The sequence below is a fragment of the Centroberyx affinis genome, unplaced genomic scaffold, assembly GCF_046629955.1.
Source record: "Centroberyx affinis isolate AG114_WGS23_722 - 3 ecotype Tasmania unplaced genomic scaffold, CSIRO-AGI_Caff_v1 ptg004325l_1, whole genome shotgun sequence".
In the NCBI taxonomy this organism is placed as follows: domain Eukaryota; kingdom Metazoa; phylum Chordata; class Actinopteri; order Beryciformes; family Berycidae; genus Centroberyx; species Centroberyx affinis.
Genome location: NW_027282032.1, coordinates 312757 through 329555, shown reverse-complemented (window position 1 = coordinate 329555; position 16799 = coordinate 312757). Strand labels below are relative to the sequence as shown.

At 43.7% G+C, this 16799-nt stretch overlaps 2 protein-coding genes across 3 annotated transcripts; one reads left to right on the top strand and one right to left on the bottom strand.

The window, feature by feature from the left end:
• Nucleotides 1-652: 652 nt before the first annotated feature.
• map3k12 (mitogen-activated protein kinase kinase kinase 12) lies at nucleotides 653-6435 on the top strand. The gene is made up of 13 exons (XM_071543515.1): nucleotides 653-1115; nucleotides 2126-2309; nucleotides 2444-2635; nucleotides 2749-2907; nucleotides 3118-3276; nucleotides 3541-3649; nucleotides 3808-3917; nucleotides 4154-4270; nucleotides 4483-4617; nucleotides 4751-5471; nucleotides 5564-5631; nucleotides 5814-6111; nucleotides 6274-6435. Exons 1-13 carry the CDS (start codon nucleotides 653-655, stop codon nucleotides 6433-6435), a joined length of 2877 nt encoding a protein of 958 aa, XP_071399616.1.
• A 1714-nt stretch (nucleotides 6436-8149) lies between these two features.
• Nucleotides 8150-13723, bottom strand: pcbp2 (poly(rC) binding protein 2). 2 transcript variants are annotated; one of them, XM_071543483.1, is made up of 13 exons: nucleotides 13583-13723; nucleotides 12526-12659; nucleotides 12297-12320; nucleotides 12175-12207; nucleotides 11818-11934; nucleotides 11575-11706; nucleotides 11360-11488; nucleotides 11122-11196; nucleotides 10763-10822; nucleotides 10325-10397; nucleotides 10173-10228; nucleotides 9805-9974; nucleotides 8150-9370 (listed from the first exon to the last, which is right to left on the bottom strand). In XM_071543483.1, the coding sequence occupies exons 2-13, from the start codon at nucleotides 12592-12594 to the stop codon at nucleotides 9334-9336; spliced, it is 975 nt and encodes a 324-aa protein (XP_071399584.1). In that variant the 5' UTR covers nucleotides 12595-12659; nucleotides 13583-13723; the 3' UTR covers nucleotides 8150-9333. The 2 variants fall into 2 exon arrangements, with proteins under 2 accessions (XP_071399584.1, XP_071399585.1); XM_071543484.1 differs by having other exon boundaries at nucleotides 10781-10822.
• Nucleotides 13724-16799: the final 3076 nt, after the last annotated feature.

Below are 16799 nucleotides of genomic sequence, written 5' to 3'. Positions count from 1 at the left end.
CGTCATATTCTTCAGATGCACACAATGCTCTTCACTCGCTGAATGACGGACGACATATGGTCACTGTCGACTGGCCTAATCTGATGCTGTTAGGCAGAGGAGCAGTGATATTCCTCAGAGGGACGGGTAGAGGATAGGTGACAGGGTTGTGGACGGTACAACGTTGCTGCTTTGGTCGATTCATTCATAAAGCCCATCTCCACTCTAGGTGATGATGGCTCCACTGGGCCGGCTGGTCGTCCCATTCATAGACACTGGAATGATTCAGACTGAATTTGGTTGTGGAGACTGAGTGGGAAACTGGAGGATTGGGCACACTGATTGGCTGCTTTTTTGGCGTTTTTTTTCTTTGCTGAATGAAAGAAAAGTTGAACTGACAAGGTCAAATGAGATGCAACAACCTCAGACAGCTGTCGTTTTCAGCACTGGACAGCTCCAACCAATAGACTGTCCTTCATCTAGAACAGTAGACTTGTTTTTAAGATGAATAGAATAAATACTACTACTACTACATACTGTGAGTGATGAAATAGCTCTATATTACTGACTATATATTCTAATGCATTTTTCCTCCTAAATCTCCCCCTTAAGGCTTCCTTCTCATCGTTTCATCTTCCATCCACCCTAACCTGCGGTGTTGGGGAACCCCCTGATGAGTGGGACCTGTATCCATGAGCCCCGCGCCCCTTCCCCCTCCCTCTCAGGCTTCAGCACCCCCATCTCAGAACCCCCCTATCGACGGCTCGATGGAGACACCCCCGCCTGCACCCCCGAAACTGACCTGACCCCCACACAGTGTGTCCTGCGCAACGTGCTGTCCATCGACACCGGTGGACAGGGGGGGCCGGGCGGCAGTAGCCCCACCCCCAGTGATGGACCCCCAGCCCACTTTGACAACAGTGTGCTAAAACTGCATGAACATGAGGCCTGCCAGTGCGGCGGCGGGGCCGAGGCGGGGCTTAGCTCGGAGGCCGGCGCCGTCCGCAGCCAGTCGGAAAACATCCGGCTACAATCAGGAAGTGGAGGTTTTTTGGAGGGACTGTTTGGCTGCCTGAAGCCAGTCTGGACCATGATTGGAAAGGCCTACTCCACTGAACACAAACACAGCCAAGAAGGTAGGTGAAGCCAGTATGAAAGCATTCCATCTCAATATCTGACTCTCTGCTGTGTTTTGGATAGTGATTCAGGTAGCTCTAAGTAGAACAGTGTATCTAAATGCCAATGAGAAGCTATTTTCTGATGTATGAGTCAAAACAGTTGGTGACTTTAACATGTCAGTCATTCAATATATCAAGTTGTTGCATTGCCTTCGTTACCATGGAAATGTATCATAGCTGATGAATAGCTGAGCCCATGGATGAGGCTCGCTCTCCGTTATTTTCATTGCTCTCTGACTGCCGCCGGGTTCCACTGGCAACACGGTGTGACACCGCTTACCAGTTCATCAGCCCTGTTCATTCACATTGTTCATTCACATGTTCATTTCACTGGGGGTGTTCAACCCCCAGTGAAAATTCACAGCTGGGTAGCGGGGCGTCATGTGCATCAGACACAGCACCAGCTCTCTGGAGATCTCAACAGCTCACTGGACCTCATGAAGAATTGATCCGCTTGTCAATTTTTATTCTACCCAGCTCATCTCTCTTTAGTCCCACGCTCTCAGTCATTAATGTAGTGTCGTTATGACGGATGATGGACAGATTAGACTGTGAGAAGTGGGGTGTTGCTCTTCTCTATTGCTCACTTATCCTTGTACAGGTGGATAGTGATGTTTTTGTCTATTTGAATAGCTTGTCAATAGACCAGGTGCTTAAAGATGGCAGCAGCTTTGTATAATAAATGTAATTCTGCCCTCGCAGCCCATTCCACAGTGTGATTTGCTCCGCCCCCTCCTCTCTGTGTAAACTGGCAAGAATGCATATTGACATTTGGATGCTTTGCACTGTGGGATGAGCATAAATAAAGTAATGACTCCAAACCAGGGGGACACTTTCATACACTTGGTCCATTTCCTAATCCTTTCACCTGTTTATACCACAATTAGTAGGCACAAAAACTGTAGATGGAACAATTCTGCTATATAGTGTTTGTCTGTCTGTTTGTCGACTTGCTGGTCTCTATTTAGAGTCCTGGGAGGTTCCCTTTGAGGAAATCTCAGACCTGCAGTGGGTGGGCAGCGGGGCGCAGGGCGCCGTCTTCCTCGGAAAGTTCCACGGAGAAGACGTGGCCGTGAAGAAAGTGCGGGACATCAAAGAGACTGAGATCAAACACCTTCGCAAACTCAAGCACCCCAACATCATCACTTTCAAGTGAGGAAACCCATACTAATCTCCAGAGTCGTGTATCAATATGCCGATCATGAAAATGCAATGAAAATGATATACCGCTTTCTATGTCTGGTCACCCATGCCACTTAATCTGACTGGCTTGCTTTCCCTCCCAGGGGCGTGTGCACCCAGGCTCCTTGTTACTGTATCTTGATGGAGTACTGTGCCCAAGGCCAGCTGTATGAGGTGCTGAGGGCCGGCCGAAAGATCACCCCCTCCCTCCTGGTTGACTGGTCCATGGGCATTGCTGGTGGCATGAACTACCTACACCTCCACAAAATCATCCACAGAGACCTCAAGTCCCCCAAGTAAGTAATGAGCTCAAGGGACCACAAGACCAGAAAGTAAATCCCTATTATTTCCATGTAAAATGGACTTTTGTTTGGCCCAAGAACCTAGCGTGATAATGTCACTCTTGCAGCATGCTAATCACACACGATGACCTGGTGAAGATCTCTGACTTCGGCACCTCCAAGGAGCTCAGTGATAAGAGCACCAAGATGTCGTTTGCTGGCACCGTAGCTTGGATGGCTCCTGAAGTCATTCGCAATGAGCCAGTGTCAGAAAAGGTGGACATCTGGTAAGTCAAATAAAAATTCAATTAAAATTACTCTAATAAAAAAGAAGGGGATAAAGAAGGAAGGGGATAAAGAGATGAAAATATATCACTTTGATAGATGCATTAGAGTATGATTTTGTTTGACTGAACAGTTATCTTAATTGCATTGCACTACAGTAGACATGCAGATAAGATATCAGTATTGTAAGTTAATAGTTTGTGATTTCAAAGGTCCTTTGGAGTGGTGTTGTGGGAGATGCTAACTGGAGAGATCCCTTATAAGGACGTGGACTCATCTGCCATCATCTGGGGCGTGGGAAACAACAGCCTTCAGCTGCCCATTCCTGAGAGCTGCCCCGACGGCTTCAAGATCCTCCTCAGACAGTGCTGGTGAGTGATGCCCCACAAAGGGACAGATGGAAGAAGAAGGAACAAAAAAGAGTGAGCAAGGCAAGGGGAGAGAGACAAGAGAGGCAGAAAATGAGCAGATGACGATTAGTAGAAGCGAGGATTGAGAATGGTTGCATGGGGAGGCATTTGTCTCCTGTTAAACGTTCAACAAGTAAAATTGTCCCATTAAGACCTTTATTGATTTTATAGCGCACCGTAAATGTATGCTGTTATCCCTCTGAAAATGCATTCTTGGATTTGCAGGAACTGTAAGCCCAGGAATAGGCCCTCTTTCCGTCAGATCCTCCTTCATCTGGATATAGCATCAGCTGATGTACTCTCCACCCCACAAGAGACATACTTCAAGTCTCAGGTACAGTTGCTGCTGTGATTCACCATCTGATTCACACATGGTAGAGGAATACCTGTATCATATAATTATGCATGCACTGTAATAGGACAGAGAAAGAGAATTAGTTCTAAATTCAACTCTGGTTAGACAGAGTTAGTCAACGAATGTGTACTCAACAGGCTGAATGGCGGGAAGAGGTGAAACAGCACTTTGAGAAGATTAAATCTGAGGGAACCTGCATCCACCGACTGGATGAGGAGCTGATCAACCGGCGCAGAGAGGAGCTCAGGTCTGTATTTCCCCAGGAGCTCTCACTAGAGCAGTTAGTTAGTAACATCCAGTACATACTGCTACTGTTACCAGGTTAGTTTTTAAGGCCACTTTCACTCAGTCCCATTTCCTCAATGTCCCTCCTTTGTCCACCCTTGTGGATGAAATAAGTGCCTAGAGTGCATTTCTATTGTAGAGGATTTGGATTCCCTCATGCGTATGCACAATGTCATCAGCAGCCTTTTTTCTTCTCAGGCATGCTCTGGACATCCGTGAGCACTATGAGAGGAAGCTGGAGAGGGCGAACAACCTTTACATGGAGCTCAACGCTGTCATGCTGCAGCTGGAGCTCAAAGAGAAAGAGTTGCAGAGGTATGGATAGGTCCATCCACACAGTTAGGCCTCTGCTCATCTGCACATAGCAGACATGAAGGATCTTTAGCATAAAATACTTATAGTTATTGGAGATATTCTAATTACTTGTTGACATACATTAAGTCGTGCCAATGTTCTTTGCAAAGTGGTCCAAATAATGCCACCTACAATGCAATTACATTTTGGTGTAATTTGGTATCATTCTCCAGGAGAGAGCAGTCTTTGGATAAGAAGTATCCAGGTCTGTTCAAGCACCATAGCTCCAGACAGAGCAGCTCCTCCAACTCCATGGACAAACTCATCAAGAAGAGAAATGTCCCACAGAAGCTGCCCTCAGGAAAGAGGTGTGAGAGCTTAACTCAAGGGTCATTTAATAAAAGTTTGATACTCTTCGGATTGTAACAATTAGGGATAAATATCTTATCTTCATTAATTTTGTAGATTATAGTTTTTGACCACTCCCTCCCACTCTTTCAGGCCAGACATCCTCAAGTCTGAGGTCATCATTCCCAAAATGGATTCCTCTGTGATGCAGGTCACTATCCCAGCCTGCCCCAACAGAAGCTCCACTTCTCCCAGCCGGTCTCGGAGGGTAAAGACCCGCCATCGCAAGCCTGGCAAAGGCAGCAGCGGGGACCTGGCTGGACTAAAGGCAACTCAGTCCTCCCCCAACAGGGACGCCTCTGTCCAGGCGAACGGCTCCACCACCAACCCCTCCAAGCAGCTCCTGGAGCCCAGCGCAGCGCTGCGGGGCCTGAGCCACGAGCAGCAGCAGAGGCAGCTTTCCTCCTCCAGCCCCGACCTCATCTGCACCACGCTGGAGGCCGAGGGCCAGGGGAAAGGGGAGCCCTCGGGCGGGCTGGAGAGAGGGGGAAGCCTCAGTGCCTCTGCTGGCTTAGGGGGATCAGAGGCGGGAGCGGCCGGTCTGGACGACCTCACAGAAACCCCTCCGCGCAGTGACACTCCCAGCGAGGACGCCGCATCGTTCCCGTTCTCCAGCAGCCCAGACTCACCATGTGGGAGGGGGGCAGCAGCGGGCAGGGGGTCCCTGGGTTCTCCACGCCTGCCCCACGATGGGGACGACAAGGAAGAGGGAGCTGGTGCTGTGAGGTTGCCTCGGGGGGCGTCAGGGGGCATTGGGAGTCAGCACCTCACACCCTCAGCCATTCTGTATAGGGCAGCTATTACACGCAAACAGGTACAGTGCCGAATAACTTCATATTCCACAGTATTCTCCTCTAAACACTTGGACAATTTTCACTTGAGCATTTTTCCTGTCTCTGACTACAGAGGCGTGGAGTGTCATCAGAGGAGGAGGAGGGTGAAGTTGACAGTGAGGTTGAGTTGCCACGGAGACGGTGAGTAAGTTGCTGTCCTTCAGCATTGGAATACATTCCCTCATGCCATCTTTCCTGTGTGTCCTTGTTGAAATAATAGCTATAATAGTTACTGATTTGCGTGATTCATTCACATTCTCATTTCGGTGATTGTAAAAGGTGGTTTTGTTTGGTGTTTTTTTTATTCTATCCGATCTTTCTAGACGTCCGACCAGCATCACGAAGTGTCAGTCGGTGTCTACCTTCAGCTCAGAGAACCTGTCAGTATCGGACGGCGAGGAGGGCCACACCACTGACCACTCTCACAGCGGCACGCCTGACGTGGTCAGCACCAACACGGACGACAGGCTGGACGACCGCAGCGACGACCTCCTGTCTCAGGGGTCGGAGATCCCGGCGGACAACACTGACCCGGCGCAGGCTTCCGACGGCCTGTCGGAGAGAGACGGAGTGCTGGGCCAGGCCAAAGCTCAGCTGGACGCCGGGCAGAATCCTAATGAGGTAAAGCCGCTTCGCTCTGGCACCGCTCTGTCAGGTTGCGTCATCATCTTAGATTGAACTGAATGCATTCCCCTGATTTATAGCGAAAACCACTTTCTCCCAAAACGCTTTATGTCTGCTGCAGGTCAGGTATGACATGTTTTCCCTCTCTCCGCCCCTCAGAGTCGGGCCCTGTGTGACGATTCTGACTGCGACAGCGCTGAGCTGGATCAGTCAGGTAGCGGAGAGCCCAGTCGCCCCCCCAGCGCTGGAGCCTGGGTGCCGCTGTCTCAGCCTGCACCCCAGCAGGGGTCCCCACAGGCGCCCCACACAGGCCCTCCATAGATCACCGGACACTAGCCAAGACCTACAGCTATCGTCCATCACGAGCGTACACCAATCTGTCAGTGCAGTACATTACTGTTGTCATAAGGAGTCACACCTACCACACTACTCAGACTATGACAAGTTGACTTATGGTGTCTCTTAAGTTGGTCGGATGACGAGATGACATAGGACATTTGTCATAACCTGGCATCAGATCTATTTTGGCAGCTTGTGACATCAGATAAATGTCATTTAAGTTCAGTAGGGTTTTTTCGATAGAGAGTTTAGGCGAATAGTTACCCAGGTACCTTTAGCCACTGCTCCAGTTCAGCAAAAACCCTCCCACGGACGCACACGCACGCACAAGATAACACTCTTTGTCCTTTAAACACCCTAACCCTCACTCTGGGAGAATCCTGATATTCCATACACTAATGCATCAAATACTAATGAATAATAATGTAAATATCCATTACATACCACATGAGAAATATCTAAATTTATTTTATGTGTAAGATAAAAAATGTAAGACTAAACGGTATGCAGCCCTATGAACAAATGCATGACTACACATGCTTATAATTTATGGTTTGGATGTGTCCGTTTTATATTTTGTGAGAAAGTTTACACTTTTTTAATCCTGAAAGTATTACTTCAGTTTTTTGTTTTTTTGTTAATAAATGTTGTTGGCACTCAAAAAAAAAAAAGAATGATGTCAAAAAGGAATGAAAATCTCACTAAAACATCAATCATGAGGCTTAATTAGGGTTCTCAGTAGGTGAAATTTATGTTATTCTTTTTTTTAATCCTCCTACCACTGAGTTTCGAATACACATTGCTTATAAGACACGCTTCAGGTTTTTATGAATCTTGTCAGATTTTGTCCTGGACTGGGAGTCTTTTCAGTTTATCCAAAAAGCACTTCTACCGGTGTTGTTTGCTCTACCTTTCTTTTGTAGCAGGAGTTATTAGCTTTTTGTTTATAATTTATTAGTAATGCAAGGGTAAGAATTTTAAAGGTGCTGCATGTGTTTGCTCAGAGAAATGAGTTCTAGCTCCTCTGACTTGCACTAGCATTGCTAACCAAAGTAATGACTTCTGCTTCAACTATCTCAACAAGGCAAACACTGGGGCAGGTGCTTCTGTGACGGACTGAAAGGACTCCTGGTTCATGATGCTGGAAGACTTCTTAAAAACCTGAACTATCCCTTTACGATTACAGCGGAAGTAGCCAGATCAAGAATAGAGCACTTCTCTATGGTGGTACTAGTAGAACAGTAAGTATCCTTTGGATTTGAATAGAGGTTTTGTTTTTATACAGCATTGCACATTGTACCTGTAACATAGGAATTATATCAAAATCAAAATATTATGAGCAACAATAAATAATGTATTGGTAAAATCTGTGTGTGATGTTTGTTTGAAAAGCAAGGAAATGTAACGTAGCTACAGTGTGTGATGTAGCTATTTCCCACTGGAGTATAGGACAGCTGGACCAGAAATACATGAATAATTCAATGATTTTCAGCATGTCCAAAACATTTCATAGCTTAAACACTTTGCCCTTTCATACTTGCATGCCATAAAGGAATTACCACCCACAAGACAGGACCTTGTTTTTCGGATAATTTATAAATCTGAGCTGGATAACGGGCAAACAAATGTGTCTTGTCGGCTGCCTTTATGAAAAAGTAAAAATTACGACATATGGATGACCAGAGATAGTTTCAGCATTTCACATCTTTTTTATTTCTGTATTTTAATTTCTTCAACAATTCAATTGCACCCAGATCTACAATAGTTTGAAAACGTGCACAAAAAACGTGAGTTTCTTCATCCTGCAAAGAATAATAAAAAATAAAATCTGACCCAGGCAAAAAGGATAGCAGGAAACTAGTGTTAATTCTATAATTCTCCTTCTAGTTAATCTTAATTTAATACCTCAGCATAATATACTTATAAAGACCAATATGTCTTTTAGTTTTGCCCCTTGCAGCATCCCCCAGCCCTGCAGTTAAAAAAAATATTTTCTCTATTTAAAACAAACATTTCAATGTTATTATCATCATCATCATTACTATCATCTTAGTAATTTCAGAGAAAAGAAAATATTTTTCCCCTCAGTCAGGCCCGCTCCAGGTGACCAAGGCCCACCCACCCTATCAGAATCCAATACACAACAATGCTCAAAAGTCCTGATTGAGAAATAAAATGGATGGAAACACAGGAATGACACAAAAGAATTATACAGCAAATTAGAGGTGAGACATAATGCAGCTTAAAATACTCCTTTAGACTCCCACTTTAAAAAAAGGGAGAAATTGCCTTCTGACTAAAACCATTTTCCCGCACACATCTTCAAGTGTAGATCATTTACACCCACGTAAACCCTCTACCCACAATGCCTCATTCAGGAAGTACAGCTTTAGGTAGAGGATGGCAAATATCAATGAATTCTACCACAAGGAGTGGTGTATTAAATAAAAATAAATAGATACTTAAAAAGGAAGAGAAAGAACAGTCCATCTATAATGTTATTGGGTCTTTTTTTCTTCATTTTTACATTTTCTAAGAAAAATCTGACATAAAAAACACTATTTATGCCTTTTCAGATTTTTCCAAAACGTTTCAGCTATATCAATAAGGTCATACGGATATACAGCAAAATAAGAAGAAAAAAATACAACAGAAGAAAATATCTTTAAAAACTATATGCAAAGGGAATTTAAAAACATAATAAATAAATAAAATACCAATATACTGATGATGTAATTACAGCTGAGTAGGTGTCTAACCAAAGGAGAGCGGAAAACGGTGAGTTCAGAGTACTTGGTTTTTGCATTAAATTCAGTAAGGGACCTCTTGGTAAAAAGTAGGGGGAGGGGTTACGTTAGGTGCTGATGAAGATCCTCCTTGTCAGTTGGCTGCCAATCCAGTAGCTTCAGAGGAGAGCCTAAAAAGAAAAAAGAAAAAACAACTTAAACCTCAAAAACATTTACTCAAAATACTTGTGATCATACAGTGAGCTCCTTAAATATTTGGACAGCGATACACTGCTTGGTGTTTTATTTTGGATTTGAAGTGACACAGTGACTTTGAGGGTAAAGTGTTTGGTTTGATTTGACTACTGGATAAAATCGTAATGTGTAAAATGCTGAAACAAGTGGATGCTGTAAGAAAAACACTTGTTTTAAGTCTTTATATCGTCAAATTAAAGCCGACAACCTGCACTTTAATCACCAAATTTAGTCATTTCAGATCCACAGTAAATAAAGCCAGACCTAAAACATCAGAAATCTGTGTCTAAAAGCTTATGGCGCTCACTGTAAGTTTCTATCACCTTACTGAGCAGCGATGTCTGTGTTGTGCTAGCATACAGTCTCTTACCGGGCATTGATCAGGTACTCAGCCAGGCTGATACTGGCGGGGGAGCCAGTAATGGTGACCTGTCTGTCAGTGGAGCCCTCCACAGGGTTGGCAATCTTGATCTGAGCCCCTGACATCTGACGGATCTCATTGATCTTAGCGCCCTGACGGCCAATGATGCAGCCAATAAGCTGAGGGGAGGAGAAAACATGTGAGAACACAACAGCATAATCATTCCCTCCAGAGAAACGGTGTAGGCAGCAAGAAAAGTACATGACAAAAATACACCTGAAAGCAGGCAGCATGGTTCTCTGCTAAGCCAACAATAAGCAGCTGGTGAATAGTGGCAAAAAAAAGTTAATCAGCAAAAGGAAATTGATGGGACTTACATCGTTTGGAATGGTCAGCTCATGGGAGCCAGTTTGTGCAGAGGCATCCATCCCAGCTGCAGAAATACAGAGAAACCCCATGAGTGTGCTGTCTGAGTGGACCAATACAAATCTACCGCAATCAAATTCCTGCTTTCAGTCTGTCCACCTACCCTGGAAGCCCTGGTTACTAGGTGCAATGGGGAAGGGGCTCTGCTGCATGGCCAGCTGGTGAAGTTTGGTAAGCTGTTTAAACAACGGAGGAAGGGATACAGAAGGCAAAAGAAAAACCACAAGCACAGAGGAAATCATGAATGGGGAAAATGCTACAACAGAGACATTTTAAAACTTAAATTTAGTCATATTCCCCTTTTATAAAGGAGTTTTAGTGATAATGAGAGGAAAATATGAAATGAAAGATGGGACCCGTGCATTAGCCTAAAAAGGTAAAAAAAAAAATCCATGTTAGCATTTTAAACAAGTAATCTTTGAGACTATTAAATGGATGTCAATGTGAGGCGGTGGTTGGAAAAATAGGAGTCACAGGGATGGAAGTGAGAAGGTGTCATGGCTACCCAGGACCGAACTTGCAAATATATGGGATCACTTACAGAGGGACCTTCACTTACATCAGGCTGTGGAATGGCGTGCTGCCCTTGGACAGCGTATGCCTGCAAGGAGAGAACAGCACTTAGGAGGGTGTGATAAAGAGTCACACGCAGTGCACGCCAGTATCCATCAGACCTCTGTCCTTGATCTGATACAAGAACAAAGCCCAGACATGCTACAGACAGCACACAAGCAATTATGTATGATTGACAAATGCCTTTTACCATAACTGCTTCCATAACACGGTGGGAATTTCTCTCTCTAAAAACACAAGACTCTTGGGGCCATGTAGTAACAGTGTCCACCTCTAGAAACACACACACAAAAAAAAAACAAGCAAAGGAACTCATTGGTTGCTTACCTGACCACCTGCAAAGATGACAGGAGAGCCTGAGGGTTTGGGTCTGTAAGGGATGGTCACTCCCTTTGGTGGGGACTGAGAAAAGAGAAATATCCACCATTGGCTACAGAAAAATCACTCAAGTAATTCACAGGGAAAAAAAATACATCAAGAATCCCAACAACTGTCGCATCAAATTTCCAAAACAGTCAATATTGAAAAGCAGTCATAGCAGCAGTAGACTGAATAGAGTCTCTACCTCGAGCATGACAACGCAGATCTGCTTGACACACTCAATGATGGACTGTGGGGTCCCTGCAATGGTGATGGCACGCTCTGTTGAGTTGGGCAGCATGTCCCCTGCTACCTGTACCTGAGCTCCTGTCGACTGAGGAGACAGATACACAAGTTAGGACACAGCAGGATTATGACACTGGTTCAAAGATTTCAGAAAAATTGAATGTAGCAGCAAACCTCTCTGATTTCCTTGATCTTGCAGCCACCCTTGCCGATGAGTGAGCCGCACTGGCTAGCAGGCACAACGATGCGCAGGGTGACTGGTGGTTTGCTGGTGGCCGTACTGTTAGTCATTGAGCTGCTGATGTCCTGGAGAGGAGGAGAAGGGACAAGAAGAATTAGAAAATGTTAAGAAAATGTAAAGCTGGTCATTCTATTACAATAAAGTCTCTCATTTAAAGTGTAGTGAGCAGCTCCAACCTCCTCCAGTTTCTCGATGATCATGGAGAAAGCTTTAAAGATGGCGGTGGTGGGTCCCGCAAGGGTTATGATCCTCTCAGGACAGTTCCCCTCTGAGATGTTAATTCGGGCACCACTCTGCACGGACAAGAGGAAGAAGACACACTTGTCAGACAGCAGGAAGTATTCGGTCAATCCCATCATTATCTTATGATGCATGAGTCAATGTCACAGAAACAACACTGGCCTACATAATTAGATAGGGAACAAAGTTATTGAAGTGTGTACGGTTTTTCTAATGTGGGAATCTATTCACATTACTTCTTTGACCACAGCTGCATAGCACTCTTCTGCAACTACAGCCATAACAAATCTTACCTCCTCTCTCATCTTCTTAACCGACTCTCCTTTCTGTGGAGACAGCACAGACAGCAATATTTACAAAACAAACCGAGAAAAGTTGTAAGATCATGATCATTCTCAAAGAAATAAAAGCTTACCTTGCCAATGATGCTTCCAACCTCCTACAAATAAGAGAACAAAAATGTGTGATGAAGCAACATTCGCACCCTTAATTGAGACAAGCTGAATAAGCCTGAAGTGTTTTAATTTACACTGATTACAGAGCACATTACCCAGACCACATTTAGCAGTGAATGGGACATTAGAGCGGGGCCTCTGGTATTATGCCCACAACAGTTATCAAACATCTCATGCACGCACACTCACCTTCCCATGCATGAGTAGCCTAATGGTTAAGGTGACATTAAGTCCTCCTTCAACCACACCAGAGTCCATAGCTGCGGCAGAATCCAGACACTAAACTGGCCAAGAAGTAGAATCTTTGGTCACAGAAGTAACGTCTGCAAGAGAGTTTGTATATGGGAAAAGTATCAGAGGCACATGTGCTTACAGGGAATTGTGAGGCTAGCTCAACAAAACAGAAAACAAATACTTGCTTACTGCAAAAGTGACAACAGTGCAGATAAATGACATGATGGCTAACGGCATGAGAAATAGCTATCCAGTCAGTCACCATCTTGTAATAGATTAGCCTAGATGTCCTGTGTGCCAACTAGAAGTTATTTCGCGTGTTGCAGCTAGTAGAATGACCACTGTGCTTTCATAACATTGGCCATTTTGAAAGAATGAGACGTTTCATGCCTATAATTCACGTTAGGCTAGCCCAAGTCGAATAACCACTGATTCACGTTAGCACAATGACCCACTGTCTCACCGAGACCAAGTGTATGTTCTGGTATTGAACAGCTGTGGAAACAAACCTCGTCGCATTATTATCAGAGCCTCGACATAAGATAACGTAACTACCAATACATAGGTTATATAGGACATTTGATTCAATTACCATCGCTAGCAGGAGCAAGCTCCTGGGATAACGTCGCAAATCCCATTTCTGAGAGCGTTGGCTAAATAAAGGCTAACGCTACCAGCTAGGGAGCATCATAGCCAGTTAACGCTAGCTCGGTTTACTAGCTAAGTTACATGTCTAATTTCTGAAATTCGTACTAATCTAGCCATGTAAGTATGGATATTCCATTTAACTATCTCCTTTGCAAAATGCACTTGAGCAGTGCTGGCTACCTAACACGTGATCGGACATAACAGTGAGCTAATTTTCCATAAACAGCTCGCTAACGTTAGCATCATCCGCTCCAGGAAATAGCCGGATCCTTGGAGAACCGCGGCCTAGGGAGCTCAGTGAGGCGCACAGTTAGCCCTGTCCTTCACTCTAGAAGAAAAAAAGCCCCGTTTCGGGCAGTCTTACCCGAACCGTCCCTTGAAGTGTGTTCAGGGGGAGGGTAGGGTGGCAAGGGTAGAAGGGGAGAGGTTCGGGAGGGAGTTTTAAAAGGATTCGGGGAAGAGGGAAGAGACACGGCTGTTCGGTCGGACTCCACTCTTCTGCTTAGCACAAAAGACAAAATTCATTCAACTTTGACCTTTCAACCGCCCCGCCCCTCCGGGTCAGCCCCGCCCACTCAGCCTACTGTGGGTTCATTAGTGTTCCAGTGGATCCAGAGCTAATATAATATTATAGAGATAATATCCTAATACTTCAATGGTCCAGAGACGGTGACAGTAGATGGCTCCTGCTCCTGTGCCTATTAACTTTATTTATCGTTATATTCGCAATAGAGCTTAATTATAACAATGAATGTTAATCTGAGAACATGAAATATGAGGCTACTGCCAGGGGGGAGATAGGCCTATACTATAGTTTTAGTGAAATGATGATGAACTGATAAAACCCATTAGGAAAATAGATCAGTATAGCCAAACCACTATTAAATAGGGCAACCATAGACATTTAAGTACCTATAGGATAATTAAAGGAATATCTTGTGTAGCCTGATTTGAATATTAGGCTATAGTAGGCATATAGCCTGATTTGAGAGTCAGTCACAAAATAAATCCAATATTATGTGTTCATTCTTTAGAGAATGGTTAGATGAGTTGACTATATGTTATGAGCTCTTCCATCTTTTTTTATAGGCTGGAAAAACATTTGGACAGATAGAACTATAATTTAATAAAGTATTACATTTCAACATGTAGTTTTAACATATAATAACCTCGAAGTGAAGACTACAGCGCACTCAGAAAAATCACCATCAAGAAATCCAAGAATCAGCTGCTGAAGTGATTCATTAGCCCTATGTGTTTGGCTGCCCAAATATTTGTGAATTACACAGTAAGAGCAATTATAATAATACAGACAGGAAATATGGTATGAACAAAATGTCCATGTTTAACCTGATTTGAAAGGTTAAATGGTTAAACCGAATTTAAACAGCAGTCTCTTCCAATGTGATTTTGAATCTTTTACTCAAGCTGAACAGTTCTGTGTTGTGGTTTTCCATGATTACAGAAGTAACAAGCATGATATAGTCTGAAATGTCTATAACTTAATATTTTCAATATGAAAATGTTAAAAGTTTCCAAATTACATTTTGAACATTAGACAGCAAGTTTGGGGACTGGATGAATTGTAGAACAAAAACAACATCAAAAAACATAATTCAAAGAGTAGCTTATCAAAGAGCTATGACAAAGAATGAAAGAAGCTCATTATTCTCTGTGCTTTGATGTTAAAAGTTTCTGAGGAGGGGGGGAATAAGCCTAATAATCTTAAATATGCAATTTTAACACTGCAATGGTGCTTTGAGAAAACATAAAACATTATAAACAAATTCTTGTACTTTTTAATAATGATATTGTTATTAGCAACAATAGACATTTTAGTGGCTCATTAGCTTGTGGCAAATGTTTGTCACACTGGGCCAGTGCAAAATTATTCTTACTTGCTAAATTTTGCATGGGGGCAAATGGAGAAGGTATAGAGGTCTTGTCAGACAGTGAAGCTCCATCCCTGATCACACACTGCTGCAGTTAAATGTAAATCCAACAGATGGCACAAGAAGCTTGTGAGTGGTGTGTGTTGTGAAGTTGGGCCGGCTGCAGTGTTTTTTTAAACCCTACATCATTTCTAGTGGCGTTCAAAAACAAATCAGTCATAGTTGGATGTGCTGCCGTCTCCTGACCTCGCCTTCGAGCTGAACCAAAAAACTGAATGTATTGAGCATCGATGACACATACATTTCTAAATAGTGCTGTGCCTCATAGATTAACTGCACAGTAGACACAATAGTAGTAATTAGATACTGACAGGTGGGGTCTGAATATAAAAACAGCATTTCACCTAGTTACAGATATAAAACAAAATACACAGTGAGAGTGATAAGTCCTCACTCTCAGGAATATGCTGGTGTATGAATCATCACTCTTATCACACGCCAATTTCAAAGAGCAGCTGGCAACTTTGTGTGTTGGGTTTAAGCTGCTAGTAAAGGGCATGGAGGCTTGTCCTGTGAGCAGATGTATTGAGAATCATAAATGTGGCAACTAATTCCAGATGTTTTAAGCATGAATTCATACAGGGGCTGAAATAGCACTTGATTACTGGCCAATGAAGGTAATTTAGCTGGAAAGAGACAGATGAGAACACTATAAAAATGAACACACACACACACACACACACACAAACAAATTATCGTCCCGTTGCATCCTTAAACTGATACTATAATGGCTGGAACAAAAACAGTTCCAGCCCGCATGATGCAAGTAAATAATGAGCTTCTCTGTCGAGTGGCCTTGTCTGAAATGGACACCATTAAACTCATTTTCCCAGCCATTGTCTACTGCCTTCTTCTCCCTTCAGACAGAAGTAGCTGCATAGAATCAAATTATGTTAAGCTCCAGAGGCACCTAACACAAAACAATTGGTGAAGAGTCCAACTCGGGCCGCTGAGACCTCTGTGCTCCGCAAGTTTCTGTGTTCCTGTGAATTTTCTGATGATGAAAACACAGGGGGGCGGGGGGGGGGGGGGGGGAGACAGTCGGTGTCGGACCACAGAGAGCAGCAAGAGATCAGAGCCGCTCACCAGGGCGACAAAAAGCCTCAAAGGCTGCAATTGTTCAGCTGATCTTGCTAACGTCTTTAATGCATGATATAATAGCCTGGTGGTATATCAATTGAAGTATTCTAAATATCAATCAATTTCAGTCTGACATGCTGTAGCCTACCTCCAGGCTCCAAATCGTGACATTTGAAAACATGTTCTGAAGACATTTCCATTTCATATTCCTGTAAAAGGTGCAATCATTTAAAAGTGGAATTGCTGATACAACTAGCCTATAGTGTCAAGCTGGCTAAAAGGAAAAGTTCAGTAATTCACCTCTTGACCTGAAAATAACTAACTTCAGCTTTATTATTTGGGTTGCTCATTCAGTGAATGATTGATGACTTTCCCTCTCATGATGGATTGCTTCATTTTTCGTGAGGTTGTTGTTTTGTCGTTTTGTCACATGATTGATGGGATAATTGAGGATCTTAATTGTCTACAACTGTTTATTTTGAATGAGAGGGATATAATCAAAGAACTGGATTGTACAGTGAAAGCCTTCCCAGAATCATATAGCGATGA